This window comes from Numenius arquata, chromosome 1, assembly GCF_964106895.1.
Source record: "Numenius arquata chromosome 1, bNumArq3.hap1.1, whole genome shotgun sequence".
In the NCBI taxonomy this organism is placed as follows: domain Eukaryota; kingdom Metazoa; phylum Chordata; class Aves; order Charadriiformes; family Scolopacidae; genus Numenius; species Numenius arquata.
In genome coordinates, this window is record NC_133576.1 from 137,554,997 (window position 1) to 137,580,045 (window position 25,049).

The following is a 25,049-nucleotide window of genomic DNA, read 5'->3' on the forward strand; positions in this document are numbered from 1 at the left end:
AGATTTCTGATCTCGACCACTGCCACTGGTCCTGAATTAGTATTTATTGTTTGGTTTAAGAGCTCAAACTTTTCTTCAGTTGCTCTTCCTGCCCTGGGAAAGACTTTGCAGCACAGAGTGGAGCTGTTACAAAAAAAAGTCAAGATACTGGTTGTTCTGGACTGTTAACATATTTGATAAAGGGCACATGGGCTGCATAAGGAAGAACGTGGCCAGTAGGTCGAGGGAGGTCATTCTCCCCCTCTACTCTGCACTGGTGAGGCCACAACTGGAATACTGCATCCAGTTCAGGGCTCCCCAGTTCAAGAGAGACAGGGAACTGCTGGAGAGAGTCCAGCGAAGGGCAACTAAGATGATTAAGGGATTGGAGCATCTCCCTTACGAGGAAAGGCTGAAAGAGCTGGGGCTCTTTAGCCTGGAGAAGAGAAGGCTGAGGGGAGACCTTATCTGTGTTTACAAGTACCTAAAGGGTGGGTTGAAGGAGGATGGAGCTGGACTCTTTTCAGTGGTTCCCAGCAATAGGATGAGGGGCAACGGGCACAAGCTGGAACATAGGAAGTTCCATTCAAATATGAGGAGAAACTTCTTTCCGGTGAGGGTGCCAGAGCCCTGGAACAGGCTGCCCAGGGAGGTCGTGGAGTCCCTTCTTTGGAGATTTTCAAGACCCGCCTGGATGCAGTCCTGAGTAATGTGCTCTGGGCAGTCCTGCTTTGGCAGGGGAGTTGGACTAGATGATCTCTAGAGGTCCCTTCCAACTCTGACAATTCTGTGATTCCGTGATTGAAAACCAGGGAAAACTCTTCAGCTGTAGATAAAGCGCCTCTTAGTGAATGGGAAGTTTAGCTCTGATAATAACCATCTCCAAGATGATTTTGATCTGTGGTTTAAAAAAAAAAAAAATTAAAAAATAAAATTGTGCTGTTGAAAATTCAAATTTGAATGGTTATTGACCTGGTTTCAACTTGAGCAGGATTAAGGAGAGGTAGTGGCTGGTAGCAGATATCTATGGAGCATGGAATTGCTGGTGGAAAACACCATGTAAGAAGTTTTGGTCAGTGGATTTTTCTCCTGCTGCTTAACTCTGTGCCTTCCACGGTGTGGTAGGTGGTTGGGGGAGATTAATTAATAATTAATTAAGAGGTGACTGTGTAGGGAGCCCTTCTGTCCTTCTGCTTGTGCTGCTTGGAGCTGAGGAGCCGATCGCTGTTGGGGCAGATCGAGCATCTTCAAGTGCAGGGTCAAGTGTTGCAGTGAGATCGCTCCAGGTGGCAGTTCGGGAGCTGCGGGTGTGACGGGCCTTTTTAAAGTACCCACCAGCCCGAGAGTAACTGACGTAAGTTCATAAATGAAGGGTGTACGGCAGCAATAAACTACGGAAGGTGCGAAGGGACAAGAACAGCTCTTGCTGGTCTGTGCTAATCACCCTGCTAATAACTGGCGTGGTTCTACGCTCTGAAAATAGGGGCAGAAAGGGGGGACGCTGTCATCTTCTCCGTCCTCTGTGGAGCAGCTCAGCCCTTTTAACCTCCTAAATGGCAAAAAAACGATTTACAGGAACATCTTGTTGGTGATCCTTTAGAGAGCAACGAGCCGCCCTGCCTCTGAAGCAATGCCCTGCTTGTTGCATGTTACCGCTCGTTACCCAAACGAGATGTGACAGTCGCTTGCTGACGCTCCCGGAAGACTTGCTGCCAGTCGATGCGGGACATTCCTGGCTTATATTAGAAATAGCGTCACCAGCAGAAGTAGGGAGGTGATTGTCCCCCTGTACTCAGCACTGGTGAGGCCACACCTGGAGTATTGTGTCCAGTTTTGGGCACACCTGGAGAGCTGGGCAAGGAAGAACCTCATGAGTAATGTGCTCTGACATGCTCTGGGCAATCCTGCTTCAGCAGGGGAGTTGGACTAGATGATCTCTTTGGTCCCTTCCAACTCTAAAAAATTCAGTGAAATTCAGTGAAATCCAAGAGAGATACCGAGGTGCTGGAGCGAGTGCAGAGGAGGGCAACGAAGCTGGGGAAGGGCCTGGAAAACAAATCATATGAAGAGCGGTTGAAGGAGCTGGGACTGCTTAGTATGAGGAAGAGGAGGCTGAGGGGAGACCACATCACTCTCTACAGCTACTTGAAAGGACACTGTAGAGAGGTTGGTGCTGGTCTCTTCGCACAGGTAATTAATGACAGAACGAGAGGGAATGGCTTCAAGCTCCAACAGGGTAGGTTTAGACTGAACATTAGGAAAGAATTTTTCACAGAAAGAGTGGTCAGACACTGGAACAGGCTGCCCAGGGAGGGGGTTGAGTCACCATCCCTGGATGTGTTTAAGAGCCGTTTAGATGCGGTGTTGGGGGATATGGTATAGGGGAGAACTTTGTAGCGTAGGGTAGATGGTTGGACTCGATGATCCCAAGGGTCTCTTCCAACCTGGATGATTCTATGATTCTATGATTTCCACCGGTCTTGTCACAAGCGGCGTTTTTGTCTGTCGCATCACGTGGTTGTGGTAATTGTTCCCAAGCAACCGGTGTGGTCTGTGCGTGGTGGGGTCTTCCAGGGCACAACTGTGGCTTGTCATCGCACGGTGTCCTTAGCTGACCTCAATTTTAGCTTCAGTGACCGCGCTGTGACAGGCAAAGACGCTCAGCCCTCCAGAAAATCGGTGGGTTCGCAGTCGACTGCTGTCCTCTGGGACTGCAAACTGCTCTGTAAAGATTAACGAGCTTTTCTTTTCATGCCAATTCTGTAAACTTGGTGTCTTCTATCTTTCAGATCCCTCTTGTGGCACTTCCAGAATAAGCTGGTAAAACTGAAGGCACTGCAGTGACTATCGGGAGTTAACCTTTCTTTTAATGACCTGAGCTTAGACGTCTAGGTCCATAAATGCTTTTATAGATGTTTAAAACAGGGTTTGACATTTCTGACCACTATGGGGTTATTTAAACAAACAAACAAAAAAAAAAAACCAACCCACAAACAAAAAAAACCCAATGAACCCTCTTGGATCTAACACTTGAACGGGGCTAATCAGGGCTCATTTCAAAGAAGCCTTTGTAGGAATTCTGGGACTTGAGAAATAAAGCTGTAATTAGAAGAGAATTTTAGATTGTCCTAGAATTTACCGTATTTTTCTACCTGTTCATTGCGTCACTGGAGTATAACGGAAATAGAAATGTTACAAATAGGGTCGGCCAGGGATTAAAAGCGAAGCTAAATTTAACGCCCCTCAAAGCAACTGGCTTTATCCGGTCAGTGCTGTCCCTTTCACTTCTCCGAGAGCAGCGGCTGGGTGGCAGAGGAGACGGAACACAGCCTGCGAAGTCCTGAAAAAGAGAATTGTTTTGTGTCTTTGTATGAAACGTTAACAACATTGTTAAATAAACTAAGATTTTTTTTGGTTCGTTTGGGGTTTTTTTTTTTTTTTTTTTTGTATCTCACAATCGGCTCTGTGTTGCGGTTCTCTGTCCTTTTCCTTCAGCCAGCGGCTGGCAGCTCGGAGCTGACCTCCTTTGGGTTTTAACACTCTCTTCTATCACAAAAAATAAGTCCCGTGAAGCCGTTTTCGTCGTTTCCCTAGATGTGAGAACAAAAAGGCAGAACGTTTTCAGAGCGCGCCCCTAAGATGGAATTAGTCTGGTGCATCCCAAAGGCAGGGACCCAGCTTTGGATTGCCCAAAGCTTCGTTCTGTTGGAGCATTTACCGTTGCGTGCACCATCAGCAAGTTTGCGGACGACACCAAGCTGTGTGGTGTTGTCGATACGCCAGAGGGACGGAATGTCATTCGGAGGGACCTGGACAGGCTGGAGAGGTGGGCCCAGATGAACCTCATGAGGTTCAATAAGAGCAAGTGCAGGATCCTACACCTGGGCCGAAACAATCCTCGCTGTCAATACAGCCTGGGGAATGAGGTGTTAGAAAGCAGCCCTGAGGAAAGGGACTTGGGGGTGCTGATGGAGGAGAAGCTGGACATGAGCAGGCAATGTGCTCTCGCAGCCCAGAAGGCCAATCCCATCCTGGGCTGCATCAAAAGAAGTGTTGCCAGCAGATCCAGAGAGGTGATTCTGCCACTTTACTCTGCTCTGGTGAGACCTCACCTGGAGTGCTGTGTGCAGGTCTGGAGCCCTCAATATAAGAAGGACATGGACCTGATAGAGAGGGTCCAGAGGAGGGCCACCAAAACGATCAGGGGGTTAGAGCACCTCTGCTACTGAGGACAGGCTGAGGGAGCTGGGGTTGTTCAGCCTGGAGGAGGCTCCGGGGAGACCTCATAGCGGCCTTCCAGTACCTGAGGGGGGCCTCCAGGAGAGATGGGGAGAGTCTGTTTACAAAGGCCTGCAGTGACAGGACGAGGGACAATGGTTTTAAGTTGGAGAAGGGGAGATTTAGATTGGATATTAGGAACAAGTTCTTTACCATGAGGGTGGTGGAACACTGGAACAGGTTGCCCAGGGAGGTGGCTGAGGCCCCTTCCCTTGAGATATTCAAGGTGAAGCTCGACGAGGCCCTGGGCAACCTGGTCTAGTTGGGGGTGTCCCTGCTGACTGCGGGGAGGTCGGACTAGATGACCTTTGGAGGTTCCTTCTGGCCTGGACTTCCTATGAATCTATTTTATCTCTCCGGTGGCGGTTTTGCCATGGGGCGATATCAGTAAATTCAAGTTTTTCCCCCCAATATTCCAAGTGAAACTCCCGTAGTAAACTTTCTCCATTTTCATTTGATCTGAAGTTGACTCGCGAATTTATTTTCAATATCGTTATGTTGGTATATGAAGTTTTCTTTACCAGCCTATTTACTGAGTGGTCCTGTCCTTGCTTACCACCTTGGGACAGGGTTTGCTTTCAAGTTATGTGAAAATTATAACCACTCTTTGTGGAACGTTCATGAGGAATGCCAGTCAAATTAGTGATGATTTCATAGCGGTGTGAACTACCGACGTTACCGAGTAAGATAGTCTATAAGAATATCTTTACAACCCCTTCATGTACCTATCTGTCAGGGAGGTGATCATCCCCCTGTACTGGGCACTGGGGAGGCCCCACCTCGAGTGCTGTGTCCAGTTTTGGGCCCATCACCACAAAAAAGACATTGAGAGGCTGGAGCGGGTCCAGAGAAGGGCAACGGAGCTGGTGAGGGGTCTGGAGAACAAGTCTTAGGAGGAGCGGCTGAGGGACCTGGGGTTGTTAAGCCTGGAGAAAAGGAGGCTGAGGGGAGACCTTCTCACTCTCTACAACTCCCTGAAAGGAGGGTGTAGAGAGGCAGGGGTCGGTCTCTTCTCCCAAGTCACAGGTGATGGGAAAAGAGGAAATGGCCTCAAGTTGCGCCAGGGGAGGTTCAGATTGGATATTAAGAAAAATTTTTACAAGGAAAGGGTTATTAATCATTGGAATGGGCTGCCCAGGGAAGTGGTTGAGGCACCATCCCTGGAGGTGTTCAAAAGACATAGAGCTTAGAGACATGGTTTAGTGATGTGGGTTTTTTTTTTTTGTTGTGTGTGGTTTTGTTTTTTTTTTTTTACCAGGGTTAGGTTGATGGTTGGACTAGATGATCTTAAAGGTCCCTTCCAACCCAGACAATTCTATGATTCTGTGATCTGTATCTATGAGCTCATTCTCAACGTTCTCAAGTTTGGTTGGGACCATCCATAATGATGCTGCAAGGGCTGGAGCCCCTCTGCTGTGAGGACAGGCTGAGAGAGTTGGGGTTGTTCAGACTGGAGAAGAGGCGACTTTGAACAACCTGGTCTGGTGGGAGGTGTCCCTGCCCATGGCGGGGGGGTGGAACTGGATGGTCTTTAAGGTCCCTTCCAACCCAAACCATTCTATGATTCTATGTAAGTATATGCAGGTTTTTGGTAGGGATACGGAGAACAAAGGAGGTTTCATTTTTGCGCTGGGATTTGGAGAACCTTCACACGGTGACATTTTGGGACAGCTAAAACTCCACCAGCGCCGTAGGTTAGGAAAGAAGGTTCATGCAATATGAAGTCACCGTTCATCGTTAAAACGGACAGGTTTAGTTTTGGGGGGTGGTTTGGTAGAAATCTTCGTTATTGGAGTTATTGTTTTTCATATTAAACTGCAGACTACCCCTTACACATCCTGACAGACGGACAGTTAACCTACGGGGCAGCTGGACCCATGGGAAGCTCCGGAGGGAGGATTTCTTGTGTCCCGCTGCTGAGCCCCAAGAGGAGGCGCTTCCTAAGCAAGATGCTTCCATAAGCATCCAATCAAATCAGTGGAGCGAGGTTAATTTTGGTGAGGTGGAAAAAGCCCCGGGTGAGCCCTGAAGGCAGCGTCGAGAAGCATCTTGTGTGGATCGAGAGGTTTTCTTTTCAATAAAACTTTGTATTTAAGCGCCGTGTAAGTGTTCTGGCAACACTTGTACTTCATAAGCGTTCATTACTTCGACTATAAAATGTTAATTTTTGTCTGTACTACAAAATAATAGTTAAATTCTAAATTCCAAGGGTTAGGGTTAGGGAATTTGAAATTAGGGTTAGGGTTGGAATTCTAAATTCCAAAAAATAGTTAACTTCAGTTCCTAACGTAGTTTTATTTTTCATTCTTTCTGCTACTTTCTGATTTTTCGCTTTTGTTTTGCCTTCATTTAGTCCATTTAAGACTTGTCTTAGCGAGTTTTAGTTTATATTCTACTGGCTATAAATAGAGCGACTACTTGTTAATCACCCAGATTTATATCCTTTTTTTTTTTTTTTTTTCTTTTTAAACTCTACATTATGCCAAAATAAACAATGTAGACAAACAGAAGTCAGATCTGACCTCTTTGGTTCGTGGACTTTGCTTTTGCAGGCGTGAAAAATAACGTGGAATCTAAGAAACCGTGGCTGCCTGTAGGTTTGTATCTATTTTCCCTTTTCCCTGGCAGCCTGTTTTTATGCTTTTTTGAATTTTTATTTATTTTTTTTTTTTTTTGAGACCTTTACCCTCGTGGGCTCAAAGGAGACCTGCGAATCAGGCTTATTTCTGTAAGAAGGGAGGCTAAAAACTTGAGTACGCCCGTAAAGGCAAAGTCCCAGGAGAAAAAAAAAAAAGTAATTTATAAGGGTATTCCTTTAGCAGGGCTACTCCCACCAGCATCCCACGATGCTGCCGAGTGATAACTAACGAGTTCTAGTTCTCTTCGATGTATTAGCAAGCTATTTTTTTTTTAATTTTTATTTTAATGACTGAACACAGGGTCGTGGATTAAGACTCTTGTATTTAAAGCGTGTTCAAGCAGTTGATTTCGTTTTGCAATATCATCTTAAAGATACCTCGGAAAATTAAAACGAGAAAAGATTTTATTGCAACGAGTAAGAAATTACATGAAAATATTTACTTCCCGAACTCTTGCAAAAAAAGACGGCTGACAACAGTAGCTGTTTAAGATTTGGTTCATAATTCTACTGTGAAAAAAAAAATGCATCCCTCTCTGGTTCCCTCCCTTCCTTGGGGATTACGGTCTGCGAGGGGACTTGGGAAATGAGTGGAGGGATCCGCTACTGGGATCTCCATAGAACTTATTAATTATCTCTCCTTTCAAACCTAATAACTATAGAACGAAAATCTGAATTTAGTCTTAAATTTGGAAAATATATTTTGGCCTATATACAAATTAAGATGCATCCAGAAGAAGAAACCTTATGGTAGAAAGGGAACTTCAGAGGACGGTCCCTATCGGTGGTGTCCTCCTCAGCTGAGGTTCCGAAGGGCATGCTGGTGCCAGTTCGGCTATGGAGCTTTCCTGCGGTTTTTGCTCTTTTATTTATTCTCCTGTATTGCAAATTCATTTATTTCAAGAAAAATATCCGCTAAGAGTTACATAAAATCAAGGACAAATGCAATTCCACATGATTCATCCCTATATACTGTGTCTGGTTTACTCTGTGTAGAGGCAGCAGTAATTTCAGATTGTGGGGGGGTTTTTTTTGCCTAAAAAGCCCTTTTACGTGTGTCTACATCATTTATGGTACTTTATTACCGCTCTTTCCAACCAAGATAAACATTCACCAGACTGTAGTGGGACAGGATGGGGCAGAGCTTTCCCAAAAGGAAGCGAGGGATTACTTACCTGCACTCGGTTATTATTAAAGCAATGCTGGTCCTACAGACTTTTTTAATTATGGTGTAGGGTACCTCTAGAATAGAGCGGTGGAGACTCTTCTAGGGACTCGTGAAGTCTTTCGTCCTCCCTGAGGTACGTAAATCACAAGTAGGAATATGATGAGGTCGCTATAGGAATGCAATCTTCAGCTCCGTTTTTTGCAGGTGCCTTCTATGGGAAGAAATCCAATAAAATCAAACCTTGAAAGGATGGGGTGTTTCTCTGAAATGAGTTTTGCATGCTGTTGGAATCGAGGTCAGCAAATGGCACTTACGGCTAAAGTGACAAAAGTTTCAAGGTTCTAACAGTCCTTCACATTCAATCTGGCTTAACTGAAAATGCTGGCAGATATTCTCAAAAATCCCGATACGCTATTACAAAATTAAGTATTCAAGGACAACGTTCTAAGTCAAATATTTCAAACACAATTATCTGAAAGTACAACTGAAAGGTGACGCGGAATTCAGTGTCAGTTTTCTGAAAGCTTCATGTCTGCAGCTGTTGAAAGTATTTTAATGTAGTACTGCTAGATTTCAGAATTGCATGTCTCAGGATATCCGAGGAAGGATTTCGTCCCATATAAAAGCCACAAGTATTGTACCTGAAAAGAGAAATTACAGAAAAGACCTTTATTTAAATATATTTGAGAAGGACAGAGTACTGGTATTGAAAATAAACACTGTGTTCAAGTATTGGAGTATCTAATGTGCAAAACAGCAGGGACTGCAGAAAAATGGAATTTTCTGTTGAAAGGGCTAAGAGGGGGTCAGTACTTTTGCAAACACAGAATCATAGAATGATATGGGGTTGGAAGGGACCTCTGGAGATCATCTAGTCCAAACCCCCTGCCAAAGCAGGGCCACCCAGAGCAGGTTGCACAGGAACGTGTCCAGGCAGGTTTTGAATGTCTCCAGAGAAGGAGACGCCACCACCTCTCTGGGCAGCCTGTTCCAGGGCTCTGCCACCCTCAAAGTGAAGAAGTTCCTCCTCATGTTTAGATGGAACTTCCTATGTACATGTTTGTGCCCATTTCCTCTTGTCCTGTCACTGGGCACCACTGAACACCATCTATGTCACAAAGCAAGCTTCAACAGACCATGCAAGCGATCCCTATGAGTTAACAACAGTCTTGTTTTTCTTTGTGTATTTAATGTTTGAATCCTGATCTGCACCTTCCTCTTCTTGTATCAGCCTCCTTTCTACGGGCGTATAAATGACTGACCCAGCTGCTAAACCTCCATTCCTCAGATGACGGGATAAGGCTGAGTTTGGCAGCAGTGTCTGCTTTAATAACCACGTTGGTTTTAGGGGCTGCAAGCAGGTATAGGATAGTAGGGTTTGTTGGGGTTTTTTTCAAGGATCATTCTAGTTTAAGGTTTACTCTGAAGCTGAAAAATGGTAAAGTTAGAGATTGTAGCTTATTCATGAGAATCACAGAATATCTCAACTTGGATAGGACCCATAAGGATCATCCGAGTCCAAAGAAGGGGCACCTAAATAGAGTTTATTGAGATCTTTTTTTTTTTCCTCGTGGAAAAAAAATCAGTATATTCTGTTTCAAAAAATGAAGTGGATTCTGGTTGACATTGCTCACCCAAAGCTTGTCTTTTATGAAGCTTTCTAGATCAGAAAAAATGCTTATTGGAAGGGATTCTCTCTAGTCCAGTCTCCCACTCAGTGCAGAACTATTGCCTATGCTAGATCGCTGTCCTGAAAAACCTCCACGGATGGGGAGATCGCAGCATTTCACCAGGTAACTTGTTCCACTGTTGCTGCACCCTTCTCCCGAAGGTTTTCCTGGAGTCCACTCTGAACCTCCCATGCCACAACTTGTGGCTTTGGAGTGACCTTGTCTGCCAATGAGAACAGTTAATCTGGGAGTTTTCCTGCCCATCAAAATGTGTTACTGAGCTTTAATAAGCTTTTCTGAAAAATCACCTTTCCATGGGATACTTCTGCCATATGTGACTTCAGAGGGAGCCACTACTGACCTAGCGATTCCTAAATAAGCAGAATTCCATTCTCCTGAAGTCCAAAGTCCAAACAGCTCTGCTGTTTATCTTCCCAGCCTTCCTCTGGACCCTGAACTCCTGCGAGGACTACAACCCAAGTGGCCACGTTCACCACCAGTTCTTCCCGGTTGGTGAGCAGGTCAAGTACAGGATTTCCACCCGCTGGCCCTTCGGTATTTGAATTAGACTTGATCAGTGACATTTTTCTAGGAACTTCCTGGATTGCATTTGCTCATTGCAGAAGAGTTTTGCTCTCTCAGGTGATGTCTGCATAGCTGAACACCCTTCGGAGGACCAGCATCTGGGAGGTGGAGACTTGTGCTAGTTGTTGACACCCTCCTTTGCTACCAAGTCCCTGAGATGCAGGTCACTTCACTGCACATGGACTTGCAATTCTTGTTTCTTTGCTAAGCTCCACGCTTAAGCGTACTGATACTGACCTTGATGGAAACCTGGACGTTTACCCCGACTTTAGTAAGGCCTTTGATACAGTGAGGAGCGGCTGAGGGAGCTGGGGTTGTTCAGCCTGGAGAAAAGGAGACTGAGGGGAGACCTTCTTGCTCTCTACAACTCCCTGAAAGGAGGGTGTAGAGAGGCAGGGGTCGGTCTCTTCTCCCAAGTCACAGGTGATGGGACAAGAGGAAATGGCCTCAAGTTGCAGCAGGGGAGGTTCAGATTGGATATTAGGAAAAATATTTACACTGCAAGGGTTATTAAGCCTTGGAATGGGCTGCCCAGGGAAGTGGTTGAGGCACCATCCCTGGAGGTATTCCAAAGACGGGCTGACATAGTGCTTAGAGACATGGTTTAGTGATGTTTTGGTTTTTTTTTAATCAGGGTTAGGTTGATGGTTGGACTAGAGGATCTTAAAGGTCCCTTCCAACCTAGACGATTCTATGAATTCTATGAAACCTCTGGATACCTTCTCTGAGCAGAAAGGTGGAAGCTTCACCTGTAGCCTTCTCCCTTGCTTACCTCCTCCACTTAAATCTACTGCTAAGTGACTTTTGTGGCACTTACTCTCTATCCTGACGGTGAAAAAACATCTTCTGCTAAGGAACAGTATTAGTCTTTCTGGTAAAACTGATCTAAAGAAGTGGGCATTGATTCTGTTTTTGTAGTGTTAGAAGCGTAGCAGGACGCTAAGCTGGTACCTGTCCAGGAAAGAGCATCCCACTTTATTGCCCTCACGTCCAGCGTCTTGCCAACAACTCTTCCATTCATAGTTGCCAACTCTCTGGTACTCAAAAAGCAGCATTAGCTCAGTCCCCATCGTTATTAATGGTGTAATCATGCCTGGACAACTAACAGGAATTCCTTTGGCAGTGAAACAGGAACTGTCTTTGTTCCATGACTACTTGCTGCTCCTGTGTTCACAGCGCAGAATCTAGGCCTGCCTATGCTAAGTGGTAAACGCTCGCTGATATCCGCATTTACTACAGGAATTAGCTGGTTTAACGCTACTGGAAAATCCCCTGCACCGAAACGTCAGTGAAAACCTTATTGAAAAATGAGTTCTTAACTACAGCTCCAAGATTATTTTCATGGAAGACCACAAGCCACCGGTAGATTTGTTGATCCTAAAAGAAAACTTCCCCTTCCTCCTCCCCTTGTGGAGGTGATAATCAATCTTCCTCTTGTTCTAAGTGTATTTTCTAAGAAAATTGCTTTAAAGTTGATGGTTAAAAACTGGCTTATGGCTAGATCAGAGTATCTTCTATATGGGATGGTCTCAGTCTCCTTGTCCTCACGGGTATTTGCTGTGCCCATAAATGAGATCATATCACACTTTGCACAGGCAATTTGAACCTTCCTGGTAACACTAGTCCATGGCTCTGCGTGTGGTAGTTATTAAACCAAATCACAAAAAAACCCTAACAGGCTTCCCCAAAGTAATAACAAGGTAATTTAACCATCTCAGATGCCGACGCTAGGAAAAGTGGAGACATCAAATTAACATATCACTATGACTCTGCCAGTTTCTAGGAAGTCTGAAACAGTATTTCTGCTCACACATGGATTCTGAAAGTAATTTTTACAACTAAATTTAAAATATCCCTTCCCTCATCATCTACTTTGAGGATTCTGCTTAGAGGTTCTTTTCACAATAATTTTATTATCATCGTAACAGGTACATTTTTCCTAGGTGCCTCATCATTTGGTCCAATAACGGAAAAAAAAAAAAAAATGTATTCCTACTACTTTCTTATTCTCAAAAAGTGTCAGAAAATTTTCCTTTCATGTTAGATTTGTAGATCTGTGCCCCTGTATTCATCAGTTCAGTTTTCAAATGTAACTATCTCCTCTATACTTCCACCTCAGACCCCTTACATTTGTTTACAACCCTTGGTTTATAAAATAAGGTCTATATGAAGCTCCCTTGTTTTGTAATGAGATACTTCTATTACCAGTAGACTACTCAGCCCTTCAGGTGATCCACACACCTGAGAGCTGTAACAAAATGTTTGCCTGCAGGAGTGACATTGCACAAAAAGTGATGTGTCTTGAGTATCCACATCTTTACAACTTCCTTTCTCTCATAAATTAAGAGACAGCATATTCTGTACGTATTTTCTGTATGTTAACTAACAATAAACCGCTGTTTATGAATTTTCATAGAAATGTAACATTAATCCCTAACTGCATTCTAAATAATTCCTCATTTTACTCAAGCTGAAATCACCCGAAGGCTTTCTGCAACACAGTTCTGCAGGATGCATCTTGCTAAATAAGTAGAACCACGGTCTTTCAGAGTGCCTCCTGCTTTAAATCACTTGCCAAAATATTAAATCCTGAGTGCTTACAACCTGGCAAATCTCAAAATGGTCATCAGGTTGAAGTCAGTTAATACACCAGAAAGCTAAACCTGAATTCTGAGAAATATCCTGTGTTCTGTGAGGACCCAGGTGATGCTCATCAGCTTTGCCTAAGACATTTCATGAGCTACTAACTGGAAGAGTCCAAGCGCTTTTACTGAGCTTGCCCTATTGTTCAGTCATCCTGGTGGGACATCTAAGTTAACAGAATGTCCAGCTTTGGAGTCACCAACATCAGAAGGATATGGACCTGGTGAACGGGGCCAGAGGAGGCTACAAGGATGCTCCAAGGGCTGGAGTCCCTCTGCTGTGAGGACAGTCTGAAAGAGTTGGGGGTTTTCAGCCTGGAGAAGAGAAGGCTCCAGGGAGACTTTAGAGCCCCTTCCAGTCGCTAAAGGGGCTCCAGGAGAGATGGGGGAGGGACTCTTGATCAAGGAAGGGAGTGACAGGGTGAGGGGTAATGGTTTTAAACTGAAATAAGGGAGATTTAGATTAGATATTAGCAAGAAATTCTTTGCTGTGAGGGTGGTGAGACACTGGAACAGGTTGCCCAGAGAAGCTGTGGCTGCCCCATCCCTGGAGGGGTTCAAGGCCAGGCTGGACGGGGCTTTGAGCAACCTGGTCCAGTGGGAGGTGTCCCTGCCCATGGCAGGGGGTTTGGAACTAGATGATCTTTAAGGTCCCTTCCAACCCAAACCATTCTGTGATTCTATTAAAATTGTATTAAAGTGCATTTTAGTTACACTAAAAATTCTGTGTCCCTTTTTGATGGAGAGTCAATGCAATCAGAACATGCGGAGACATCAACTCAAAACAAGAAAAAGTTATTTTTTATAACTGGAGCCCTTTCAGATGGTTCCTCTGTGTGTTTCACATGCTGCTGTACCTTCATCGCTGTCGTACCTTCTAATAGGATTAACAGTCGTGAAAGAATTTGGGATTAACAGGCTGCTGCTTTATATACCCTCTAAGCAGAACGCTCAAGATTTGCAGGGACTGGCTGTAAACAAACAACATGGTGCATTTTCACCTGCACGCAACTAGAAGTTAAAATCAATAGCTTCCAAATTAAAACCATAATTTAAGTTCAGAAAAAATCCAGTTACTAATATTCCTTATTCTTAAATTAAGAACAGAATGGGAACTGTAAAGTTTAGACCCTAAACAGATAAAAGAGAGTTGATATTACAGTAGTAATAATTGAGAAAGCGTACTTTAAGCACTTGTCCTAACACCTGTGGGTGTTTTTTTTTAATTAATCATCCCCATGTCCTTGCATACTGTCACAAAGCGAGACAGAAACTGCATGCTAACCAGTATGTTTCTCTTTTTGAACTTAATCAGGCTGGTATTTACTTTCAGGAAGCTTTTTCTCCTTTTTAATACTCTTAATAATCTACAAGTGGGCCTTTGGTCAGAGTGAGAATACGCAGCCTACCTCAAACAGGCTGGATTTTAGCACCAAGGCATGAAATCCCAAACAACAGTCAGCTTCGAAAGGATCACGCTCCAGAATAAACAGCTGTTGGTTTATAACTAACTAGTTAACCTTAACCTAAACACTAACCCTTTTCCATTTAGCTGCGGTTCTTTGGGAGGAAAGTTATCTTGCTCAAAGTATCCCAAAAGTACTTAGACTCTTAACATGACATCTAAACTAAACAATAATATAACCTATTAGGGTTGTTTCCTGATCAAAACAGTAGATATTGTTTTGTGAATAGAACTGTTGTTTAAAACTCAGTATTAGATGCTTGATGCACAAAACAGAGTGTTTATAGGTGCTCTAAACAGAGTATTAAACAAGTTTAAAATACGTAGCTTGCATTTGCAACACAAACCCCTGATTCTGAATGACTTCTACACATAAATTGTAATTGACTGTTTTCTGGATTTTATTTAAAACAGCAAACGAGCAGGCTGTCAAATAAAGAATAGCCATTTTTTTTGAACCATGTGACTTTATGAGATACATAAAATATTAAGAACTTACCTAAGGATGGTGCTATCCAGTATACTAGTGAATAACTCCCAAATTTGTCATAGAAACAATTAGGGTGTAATGAAAAAGCCAACGCTGGGTTAAATATTGCTCCTGTCAGATTTCCACCTGCAATAAAATGTAAACAATATGAAATCAAACCATCTTTCTTAATGTTTATTTTAAATGCACCTACACAATACTACAAGAAAGCAATAAAATGAATTGGGAGAAATAGTTTGAACAGATGAACTCTTTTGAAGTTATATACCCGATGATATGTTTACAGTTTAACTGTTTTCTAAAATGCTTTAAAATATCTGAAGTGCAGGCTGTAACTTCCTTTATCTCTTCCTAGCAAATATTCTTTGAAGAGATGGTTTTGGCTAATGTTGAATGTTTCTGTTGATAAAACAGTGAGCTGCTTTACATAGTCTGTACCACGCTTTTAGAAGAGACACAATTACACAAATATTAGGAAATAAATACTGGGTTTTCATTACAACCTTATGCTGCATGAAACATATGCAAGATAATGGAAAAAAACCTGTCAAACGCTGTTCTTGGTAAATTAATCTCTGTACTTTCTTAATAAAACACTAATATTATCAATTTCTAGAACACTAAGATTATCCTCTGGTAGTAACTGTGAGAAAAGTCTTCACAGTCATTCCATGTGTTATATCAAGAAAATGAAAGCAAACCCCACTCCTCTCTCTTCAAAAAGGAAGCTGAAAGCAGCCGAGCATCTTTCCTTGCCTCTGACTGCAGATGTAAATGAAGTCGCCTAAACATTCTCTAAATAACTACATCCAAACGTATTACGTTGTGGGGACTAAACTGTAATTACGCTGCAGATAAACCTGGAGGTGAGTGTTTCTAATTCTGACGAAAGTTGTTCCTCTCATTGCAATCCTGCAGAAAAAGCATCACTCAGGGCAAAGTTACCTGTATTTCTGTACTTTTAGTTACTACCCACCCCATAGCTGTTTTTTCTATTAATCTGTTCCCATAAAATACTATATTATGCGTCAGTTTAGTTTCTTAAAGCTTATTCTTGATTTTTCCCAAATAATTTAGCATGAGCTTTGAACCTGTGCTTTGTACAAATACCACGCTGCTGTAATCCCCATTCGTTATGGGCACGCAATCATTTACCGAAAGTTTTAGACATTCTCCTGTACTTCTCTTTCTATTATTATACTCATTATTTCTTTTACCGTTATTACAGTTCGGGAAGGTTTTCATCTTTGTTGACCTACTCAGTTTGCTCTGGTTTTACACTTGTTTTCAACAGCAACTCAGATTTACTGTGTAGGCTGTTATTCTGCACACGGACACATCAACAACTCCCGCTGTTGCCAGGAAGGCTATCCACAATAATTTACTTTGCTTTAATCTATTTATAAATTCACCGCTTCTGCTTTTACATCGACAAACACACATTCAAGAGCAGGATTTCACTCTCAGGAAGCAGTTGCTGTTTCTGAGTATTAAACATGAGAGTTTTAACTGCACTATTTCTTTAATATTCATTACTAATAACTACCGGAATGTCAGCCACAGGCCAGGGCCACTAGTATAATCTTATTTAAAAATATTTATTAAACATTTCAGTCTGCGTACCAGAAAAGAGAAATGATTTCATGGCAAAAAGAGTGTAACATCTTCGCCGTTGGACACACAAAAACTTAAAAAGATGAGGTAATGAAATTACTGAAGGCAAGAACAAAGTTAGGAAGAAACTCAGAATTAAAAATATGTCATTTTTACCTTGCTACGTTAGGCTCTGAAACTTCTAACCAATTTCATACAATTCTGACTTCACTGCAATATTGCCGGTAAATGAAAAAGCCCTCAAAAGCTGTATTTTTTTTCTTCCCCTAATTAAATCTTTTCCGAAAGGAAATATCCAAAAATATTCTTTACCGACGTGTATATGATCTGCATCCTCAGCTTCTGAATCATTCCCTTAATAGGCAAAGACATGATGTTCCCTTTTCTCCTTCTCCTTAGTAGAAGAAACAGAATGAATGTAGTAGGAGCTTTTGTGTACAGTGTGCACTATTACAAAAATTTGATCTGTGCAAAACTAAACGCTACAAAAAAAAAAATCCAAATATTTTTGACTATGAAAAAGTAGAAGAAAAACTAAAGGAACATCTTGTAACTTTGAAAATACTGTAGAATCTAATGTTATTTGTTGGAGTAAGTTGCCTGGCATGTCTAAGGGCCTTTTATGGGGTAGACGCAACAGTGACCTATAAACATTTATCTTTTCTAACAACTTCACTTAGTCAACCATAAAAATACAATTTAATGTTTTTGTAGATTCAGATACATTCAGACGGGTGTAATCCATAGGGATATGGCTATCCTTCAAAATTTAACCCAAACTTTTAGACATCAATCATTCCTCTTACAGGATACAGCTTTCAAACTCATAGTAGAACATAATTCATGGACTGAAATATGAGACACTATATACGAGATGTATTTTCTGAGATTTCTGGTTCATTCATAACGGTGATAAACCTGGATCCTGAAGGCACAATTGATTTGGTTTTTAAAATCAGTGTGAAAAGAAATCATTAGCATGAATTTTATCTTGTAAATACAAGGCATCTTTCTGCGTTCCTAACTAAAATACTGTATCTGTCAAATAGAAGTTTGAAAAATCATTATTCATTCAATACTCTACGCTATTTGCTATTTTTGTAGGGAAAAGGAAGAATGTTACCAGTTTGCCTAAATATGTGCTGGTTGCCTAGCCCTTTGGATGTGCTGAGCGCCTGTGGGAAGGGGGTCCTCAAAACGGAGGGGGCAGGAAAACGAAGGATACCCCCGGGAACGCTCGTGTGTAGATGTGAGCAGAGGTCTGAGAACCTTGAAGGTGTCCACTGAAAAAGGGATCTGTTACAGTGCAGGCCCGTTACTTCATCACAGAAAGAAATTAATCGCGGTACCATGTTTCCACGCTCGTGTAATAGCTCAGTGAGAGGAATCCTGGGGTTTTCCCCCTCCTATACTGCAGGAGGCTTCAATCCACATCTTTGGAGAGCTCAGTAAACGCATCTCATGACTACTGCAGGGGGAAGACTGCTCACCTCTTTTTTTTTTTTTTTTGAAATTGAGTGTCCAGCAAAGAACGCAAACCTTAGGAACTTGGAGCAGAGTGAACAAGAAAGAATTGGATTTTCCACTAAGTAGGGGATAAAACTAAGTTTGGGATATGCTCCCCAGAAAACATGTATTTTTACAGTAAACTTGATTCTAGATTAAAAGAAATGGAAAGAAAATTGTCCAGGTAGCGCAGGGTGTTCTCCACACAAAAGAGGACAAACTGTGCAGCTGAAAGAGGCCTGGGCACAAGTGAGTCTGATGTTTCCTGGAAGTACGTGCAGATCGACCGCACTGGATGGTCCTAACAAGTCCAAGTTTATGACAAGGAAGGGGACTTGGTACACAGCCTTCTCCGGCTAGAAAAAGATACAAGGCCGGCCTGGCCAATGACACTGGGCATGAATTCTTTGCATGAAGTAGCAAAGAGAAAGGGAATGTGACACGTATTATTTTGTATGACGATTTGCTAAGCAGGAAAGGAATGTTAAGAATCAGGAATCCAGCTTCCTATGCTCATAGAAGAGGCAGGATAATCTTTGGCTACACTTTCACTAAGCAATTCAGAAATATATTGTGCATGCTAAAATGGACTCACACCTTGCCTCTGCCTTCAAAAATTCATTTTAGAAAGTAGTTCAAATAGCTAAGTTAATTCTCAAAAGTCTCTGTGGACTTCTTTTAATCTTTCAGGTGGTAGCTAATTTCAGCTAAACATAATGAGAAAAGGTTTTTTCATCAATACATCTGAAAATTCAACTGTAGTTTATTCTGCTATATGCTATTAAGTTAGATAGCATGATACAGTTAAACCTTTTGGACCTCAATGACATCCCAGATGTTTGCAGATAAGAGAGCGATCTCCCTCTCTCATAAACGGATTTGATCATTTCCTAGATGACTGTCTCTGTGGTGGGGGCTGGAGCACAAGCAAGGAGCTCTCTCTCACCTCCCCGTATCCCAAATGACGGAATCTCCTTCCCAGTACAACCCACTCCCTGCAGGGCAGTCCTCAAGTGACAAGTGACATAACTCTGGCACTTCACTGGGGACAACAGGCAGCATCAAGAGCCAGCAGAAAGTTCAGACTGACTCCTCTCCCTTCTTCCTTCCCGCTGGTCCAGAGAGGCTGCACAGGTGACAAGTGTCCCAGCTCGGGGAAGCATAAGGTGACAATCAGACAAGGATACGGTCACACAGGGCAGCACAGAGATAGGAGACTCTTGTAAATGCCATGATTAGGCACCTAATTTTTTTTTCTTTCTTTTACATTTGGTTTCATGAGGTATTATTTTATCGTTTCTGTGTGCATTCTACAAATAACCATACCTGCTTCTGGTTTAAGGATTTAACGTAGCTGAAGAAACCGCATTGATATGAATTATGCATTATTTAAATGCCAAACTTCTGTATTACTGGTCTGTACCCTGCCGTTGCACAATCAGCATTTTTTCCTGATGCAGACAGTCCTGGGCTCTTGCAATGCCGCTTTACAAATCAGAGCACATTGTATGAAATCTCTCACGCTATAGAAAGTCAGATTATGAAACGATCCTTCCCTGAGGTATTTGAACAGTGTTCCATGAAACTCTTAACCGTATTTACTTGTAGATGTGACATCATTTTAAATTCATAACTCCTTTCATTCTTAACCCCACACCTGCCTGGAATCTAACCAGGCAAACTTTACATAAACTCCAAATGTGTACGTAGGACCAAAGGCTTCCCTTGATGCATTTTTTGTAATACGAGAAAAATAATTTTGCATCTTAACACATTTATGAAAATAAAAAAGCAGCCCTCTGTTACAATTTTATTGTAGGAACAGAGAAAAGACTGACCTGCATAGACGAGCATGGTGATGAGAAGAGCAACCAAGTGGACTTTGTATTTGGGATTAATAGTTTCCACTCGCAGGACGGTCAGCTGGAAAACGACAGAAAAGAGCAGTTCTATGCAGAACGCCTGCACCTCTGTAGTCTGCATGGGGTTGCTGCAACCCTGCGAGAGCGCTCCAAAATGTGGCTCTGCCATCTCCAGGCTCCAGAGAAAGTGCATAAACACCCTGGCAAGCACAGCCGCCACGAACTGCGCCCCGATCTTCAGTCCCCCCATCTTGACCGACGTCCCACCGCCCCACATGGGCTGCAGGGTGCCGCAGGGGTTACATGTGCTGCCGGGCAGAGTCAGGCCGTGCAGGACGGTGAAGCCGTAGGTGAGCGTCAGGCCGGTGTGCGGCTTCGGCTCCGTGTTGCCGAGCAGGCAGAGCTCGTTGGTGCAGGCGCAAATCTGGAAGGTGCTCAACATCTCCAGAAGGAAAGTGCAAAGGAGTGGGTGGGAGCGCAGCCGGCGGCGGGTCAACCTCCTGCACAGTCCCACCGCCGCCACGATGGTGGCCATCAGCAGGAGCGAGGTCCCCAGCCCACCGCCAGCCATGGTGAGAGTTTGACAGGCCGAAGGGCTCGCAGGAGGACTTCGCCCCGCTCCAGCCCCACCACCTGCGGGGAGAAACCAAGTGGGAAAGGGAGGGAAAATGACCACCCCTTCCAGGTAGGAACCAGCTTCTGTCCCCAGCTTCTGTCCCCAGCTTCTGTCCCCACCTGCGAGGCTCTGACTCACCGTCGAGACGGGGAGCAAAGGGCAGGGGAGCCCGGCGAGGGCAAGGGGATCCCTCTGCCCTCCTGGGAAGGGGTTAGGAGAAGGAAGGTCTCTCCCTGCGGTGGAAAAAAGGGAGGGGAGGGGAAGTGTGGGGGGAGAAGGGGGCTCCCCTCCTCCCCTCAGCCCCTCGGCGGTGGGACGCACGGAGCTCCCCTCCCCTCAAGCCCACGGGGGAACGGGAGGCCAGCCAATTTCTCGGTCGGGTTGGTAGCGCGGCCTCTCCGGGGCGAGGGGGGGCAGGCGAAAGCGGCTGAATAATAAGCTCCGTCACCGCGGCGGGATGAGGCGAGGCGGCGGCGGCGTCGCCTTCCTCCTCCTCCTCCTCCTCCTCCTCAGCCGGGCGCTGCAGGGCCCGGGGCGGCCGCCGGCAGCAGCGCGAGCGGGCTGCGGGACTGCGCATGCGCCCGGCGCCTGGCGGGGGGCGAAAGGAGCCGGAGGCGGGGGGGTGGGGGGGGGGAAGCGCTGCGCTTTCCCGCCCTTGACGCTGAGGTGAAGGGAGGGTGGTTGACCATCTGGGACAAAAGAAGGCTCCGGGGGGGAGACCTTCTAAGCCCCTTCTAGTAGCTAAAGGGGCTACAGGAAAGGTGGGGAGGGACTTTTGATCGGGGTAGTGGTTTTAAACTGAAAGAGGGGAGATTTGGATTAGATATCAGAAGGAAATTCTTCACTCTCAGAGTGGTGAGACCTTGGCCCAGGTTGCCCAGAGAAGCTGTGGCTGCCCCATCCCTGGAGGTGTTCAAGGCCGGGCTGGATGGGGCTTTGAGCAACCTGGTCTGGTGGGAGGTGTCCCTGCCCGCGGCAGGGGTTTGGAACTGGATGATCTTTAAGGTCCCTTCCAACTCTAACCATTCTATGAAGGGAGGGGCGGTGAGGTGAGGATCGGATGGGCCCCTGCCCATCACCTGGAGGCAAGACTGAGGTGGTGGTAGCCGCTGCCACTGGCCCCAGCCTGGCTGAAGGCTTTGAGAGTGGTTTTATTTCTCCTTGGGAGCCTGGCTGCGCAGGAGGCGGGGTGTGGGGGTTAATTCCATCTCTCCCTCCCACTCGCTTGCTGAAAGAAAGGCGTTTGACACAGCGCCCGAAGGAGGCAGGTGGGGATTCTGGGGTTTCTCCAGTGGAAGTAAGGCTAAAAATAGGTAGCGGCCTCATGCTGCAGAAGGTGGTAACGCTGGCGTTCATAGCGGGCCCCAAATGGCCTTGGGACAGCCCTGAAAAATAGGCATGGCCTCCTTTGGGATATGTTTTTGTGCCTAGTAACCAGAAAAGGGGAGTTTAGTGTGAGGTAACTGGCTTAAGCGCTTCCTGTCCTATCAGGCTGGGGCTGAGTTTTCCTCCGGTCTCTACCTGTAGTGCTATTTTGCAGTTAGGTGTTTGGAACAGGTTGTACCTCTCACCGCGACTGTTTTGCAGGGGGGAAGAGAGAAATAAACGTGTGGGCTCTGAGCACACGAGTGGGTGTGCCATGTGTCCTTTGATGTACTGCTTTAGTTTTCACCCTGTGGAAAGAATAAATGCGGTGCTTTTTCCTGCTTTTCATCCTCTCCGTCACCAACTGGTGCCGCATTTTCAGGAGTGCCAAAATCCTGCTTTTATGAAGTGTAAAACTGGCGCTGCTGGCAGCAGTTCCCACTGTGCTGCAGTTAAATGCACCTGCAATGAAGGACAAATGCTGAGTATTTCTAGGATCCGGTATTTTTGCCACGAGGTGGCATCAAAGATGACAGTTTATGGTCTGGCAAGAATGACTTTTGCCCGATCAAGGTCTGTCTGTGCGGTGTATTTCTTGCAAGGAGGCAATAGACAAATGCATTGCTTCCAAGCAATGAAAGTAAACCCTTACTTTTAGTTGAAGGTCAGCCTACCATAAAGATCAAAGTTGTAAAACACGTAATCGTTTCTGTAGGGGGGAGCGACGTGACAAGCTCTTTCTCATTTCCAGGAATATAGGACCATTGAAATTATCTGGTCTCAAGAATTTTGGGGATAAAAGAGTATCTGGGAGGCTCAGCTTCCAAAAGGATCATTTGACTATGAGAAATAGGGATGTTTTTAACAATGGGGGGGGGGGGGGGGGGGAAATCCCAACAGGGTAGCAGTGATAATGTAAAGAGAGGAAGGGAGCTAATGGCAGAGTGGTTAATATTTGGCTTTTATTGTGTGTACAAGATTAGGTGTCAAAAAATGTGAGTAAGGCAAGGCAGGAGACATCACAACTGTGTTAAGTCATTACATAAGTCCCGAAGCACCTTCATGAAAACCTTGAATTGAGGCAATTGCTTTTCTCAGCAGTGATGTTCTGTAACTGTCATATGGGAGAAAAATAACAGTTATCCTTTATGTATTTAAGGCTTAGGATGAAATTAAGGAATGTTCTGTTAGAATTAAGGATCAGAATAAGGAAGCTGGCTTTTGATCCCTATATATAAGCTCCTCTTTTTGCCTCTGAGCACAGCTTTATGCAGTCTGGTTTGAATTAGTTGGAGAAAATGTACACAATTATGGATGTGGTTAGGATTAACTTGGAAAACTTATCTTCCATTTTTTCCTACAAGCTGTATTGTACTTTTTATTAAAGACCTCTATTAAAGTCACATCTAGAGATGAGAGTCTGTTGGTCTAGGAGCTGTCCTGCACACAGGGAAAGTGAGTGTCAGTTCTGAAGAGCTTATTTTCCAGAGAGATAAAGCAGAAAATTGCTGGTAATAGCTTTACATTTTATTTGGGAATTTAGTATTGTGTCACTTCCTTTATTTATGTAGCCAAGCACAGACATGTGTGTTGTTCCTATTCTTGCTGGTTGCCAGAGAACATTAAAATGATTGCCAGTCTGTTTCCCAGCCTCAGACAACTTGTGCTTATGAGCAGTCATGAATGTGTCATTTTAAAATATAGACTAATGAGGTGGATGTGTCATTTAACAGTACGGTCTCAAGTTGGAATACTGAAGTGCAGACTGCAACGGATTGCATTATTTTTTTAAAGGAAAGCTGGTGCCAATGACATGGATAAGGGGTCAGCAAGCCATAGTTACCCGCATGACCAGCTCCATGGTGTACGTATAACTGTATTTTTTGACCACCAGAGGGTAGTGTCATTCCAAACAATTGCTTTCAGTGCGATCCTGCAGCAGCTTTATTTTGTGTTTTGCCACTGGTAGGTGAGAATATAGATCTTCTAGATAATTTTGTCATTTGTAAAAGCGAATATTCAAGCCTGGAATGTCTTCTAAAATTCATTTTACAACATATATTTTTTTTGAAACTGAACGAGTTGAGCTCATCAGTTTCTTCTTCCTTGTGGCACTGCTGGGTCCATGTCTCATTCCAGGTCATCCCCGTGTCTGCTCTCTACTCCGTGTACCAGATCTCCTCATGCTCCTGCCTGCTCTATTCCAGGATGTATATAGTTTTCCTTTTCTCTGATACTCCCCACTTTCTTTTCTTCTCTTTTCAGAGTCATTTCACATCCTTTTCTCCCAACTTGCCCATTCAACAAGGGCAAGTGTAGGATGCTGCGCTTGGGGAGGAGTAACCCCATGCACTAGTAGAGGTTGGGGGCTGACCTGCTGGAGAGCAGCTCTGAGGAAAAGACCTGGAAGTCCTGGTGGTCAACAGGATGACCATGAGCCAGCAATGTGCCCTTGTGGCCAAGAAGGTCAATGGCATCCTGGGGTGCATCAGGAAGAGTGTGACCTGCAGGTGGAGGGAGGTCATCCTCCCCCTCTACTCTGCCCTGGTGAGGCCCCATCTGGAGTACTGTGTCCAGTTCTGGGCTTCCTGGTTCAAGAAGGACAGGGAACTGCTGGAGGGGGTACAGGAAAGGGCTACAAAGATGATGAGGGGCCTGGAGCATCTCTCTTAGGAGGAAAGGCTGAGGGACCTGGGTCTTTTTAGTCTGGAGAAGAGAAGGCTGAGGGGGGATCTGATCAACACCTATAAATACTTAAAGGGTGGGTGTCAAGAGGATGGGGCCAGTCTTTTTTCAGTGGTGCCCAGTGACAGGACAAGAGGAAATGGGCACAAAGTTGTACATAGGAAGTTCCATCTAAAGATGAGGAGGAACTTCTTCACTTTGAGGGTGGCAGAGCCCTGGAAGAGGCTGCCCAGAGAGGTGGTGGAGTCTCCTTCTCTGGAGACATTCAAAACCTGCCTGGACACGTTCCTGTGCAACCTGCTCTGGGTGGCCCTGCTTTGGCAGGGGGGTTGGACTAGATGATCTCCAGATGTCCCTTCCAACCCCATATCATTGTGTGATTCTGTGATTTTCCCTTCCATGTGTGTCAGTGCTTGTATTTTCTTTCCTATTTGTGTGTGTTCCTACTTTCCTTCTCTGCCCAAGCTCTCCTATTTCCTTCTGTTT

The 25,049-nt window shown here is 44.5% G+C and overlaps 2 protein-coding genes across 2 annotated transcripts in view; one reads left to right on the forward strand and one right to left on the reverse strand.

Moving 5' to 3' along the window:
- Window positions 1-3,401, forward strand: part of CLNS1A (chloride nucleotide-sensitive channel 1A) — a 21,375-nt gene extending 17,974 nt beyond the window's left edge. Inside the window, exon 7 of the mRNA XM_074168738.1 lies at window positions 2,769-3,401. The gene's annotated coding sequence lies outside the window, so the exon portion shown is untranslated. The remainder of the gene's footprint in view (window positions 1-2,768) is intronic.
- Window positions 3,402-8,651: 5,250 nt separating this feature from the next.
- Window positions 8,652-20,468, reverse strand: AQP11 (aquaporin 11). The gene is made up of 3 exons (XM_074168760.1): window positions 19,874-20,468; window positions 14,925-15,041; window positions 8,652-8,704 (listed from the first exon to the last, which is right to left on the reverse strand). The coding sequence occupies exons 1-3, from the start codon at window positions 20,466-20,468 to the stop codon at window positions 8,652-8,654; spliced, it is 765 nt and encodes a 254-aa protein (XP_074024861.1).
- Between the last annotated feature and the right edge of the window lie 4,581 nt (window positions 20,469-25,049).

Excerpts from the sequence above, each read along its gene's own strand:
- AQP11 (XM_074168760.1), bottom strand. The coding sequence starts at position 20,468 with ATGGCTGGCGGTGGGCTGGGGACCTCGCTCCTGCTGATGGCCACCATC. Across the intron at positions 15,042-19,873 it reads CACCATGCTCGTCTATGCAG|GTGGAAATCTGACAGGAGCA; the intron begins GTCAGTCTTTTC and ends ATTTTATTGCAG. Across the intron at positions 8,705-14,924 it reads CTGGATAGCACCATCCTTAG|GTACAATACTTGTGGCTTTT; the intron begins GTAAGTTCTTAA and ends TTCTCTTTTCAG.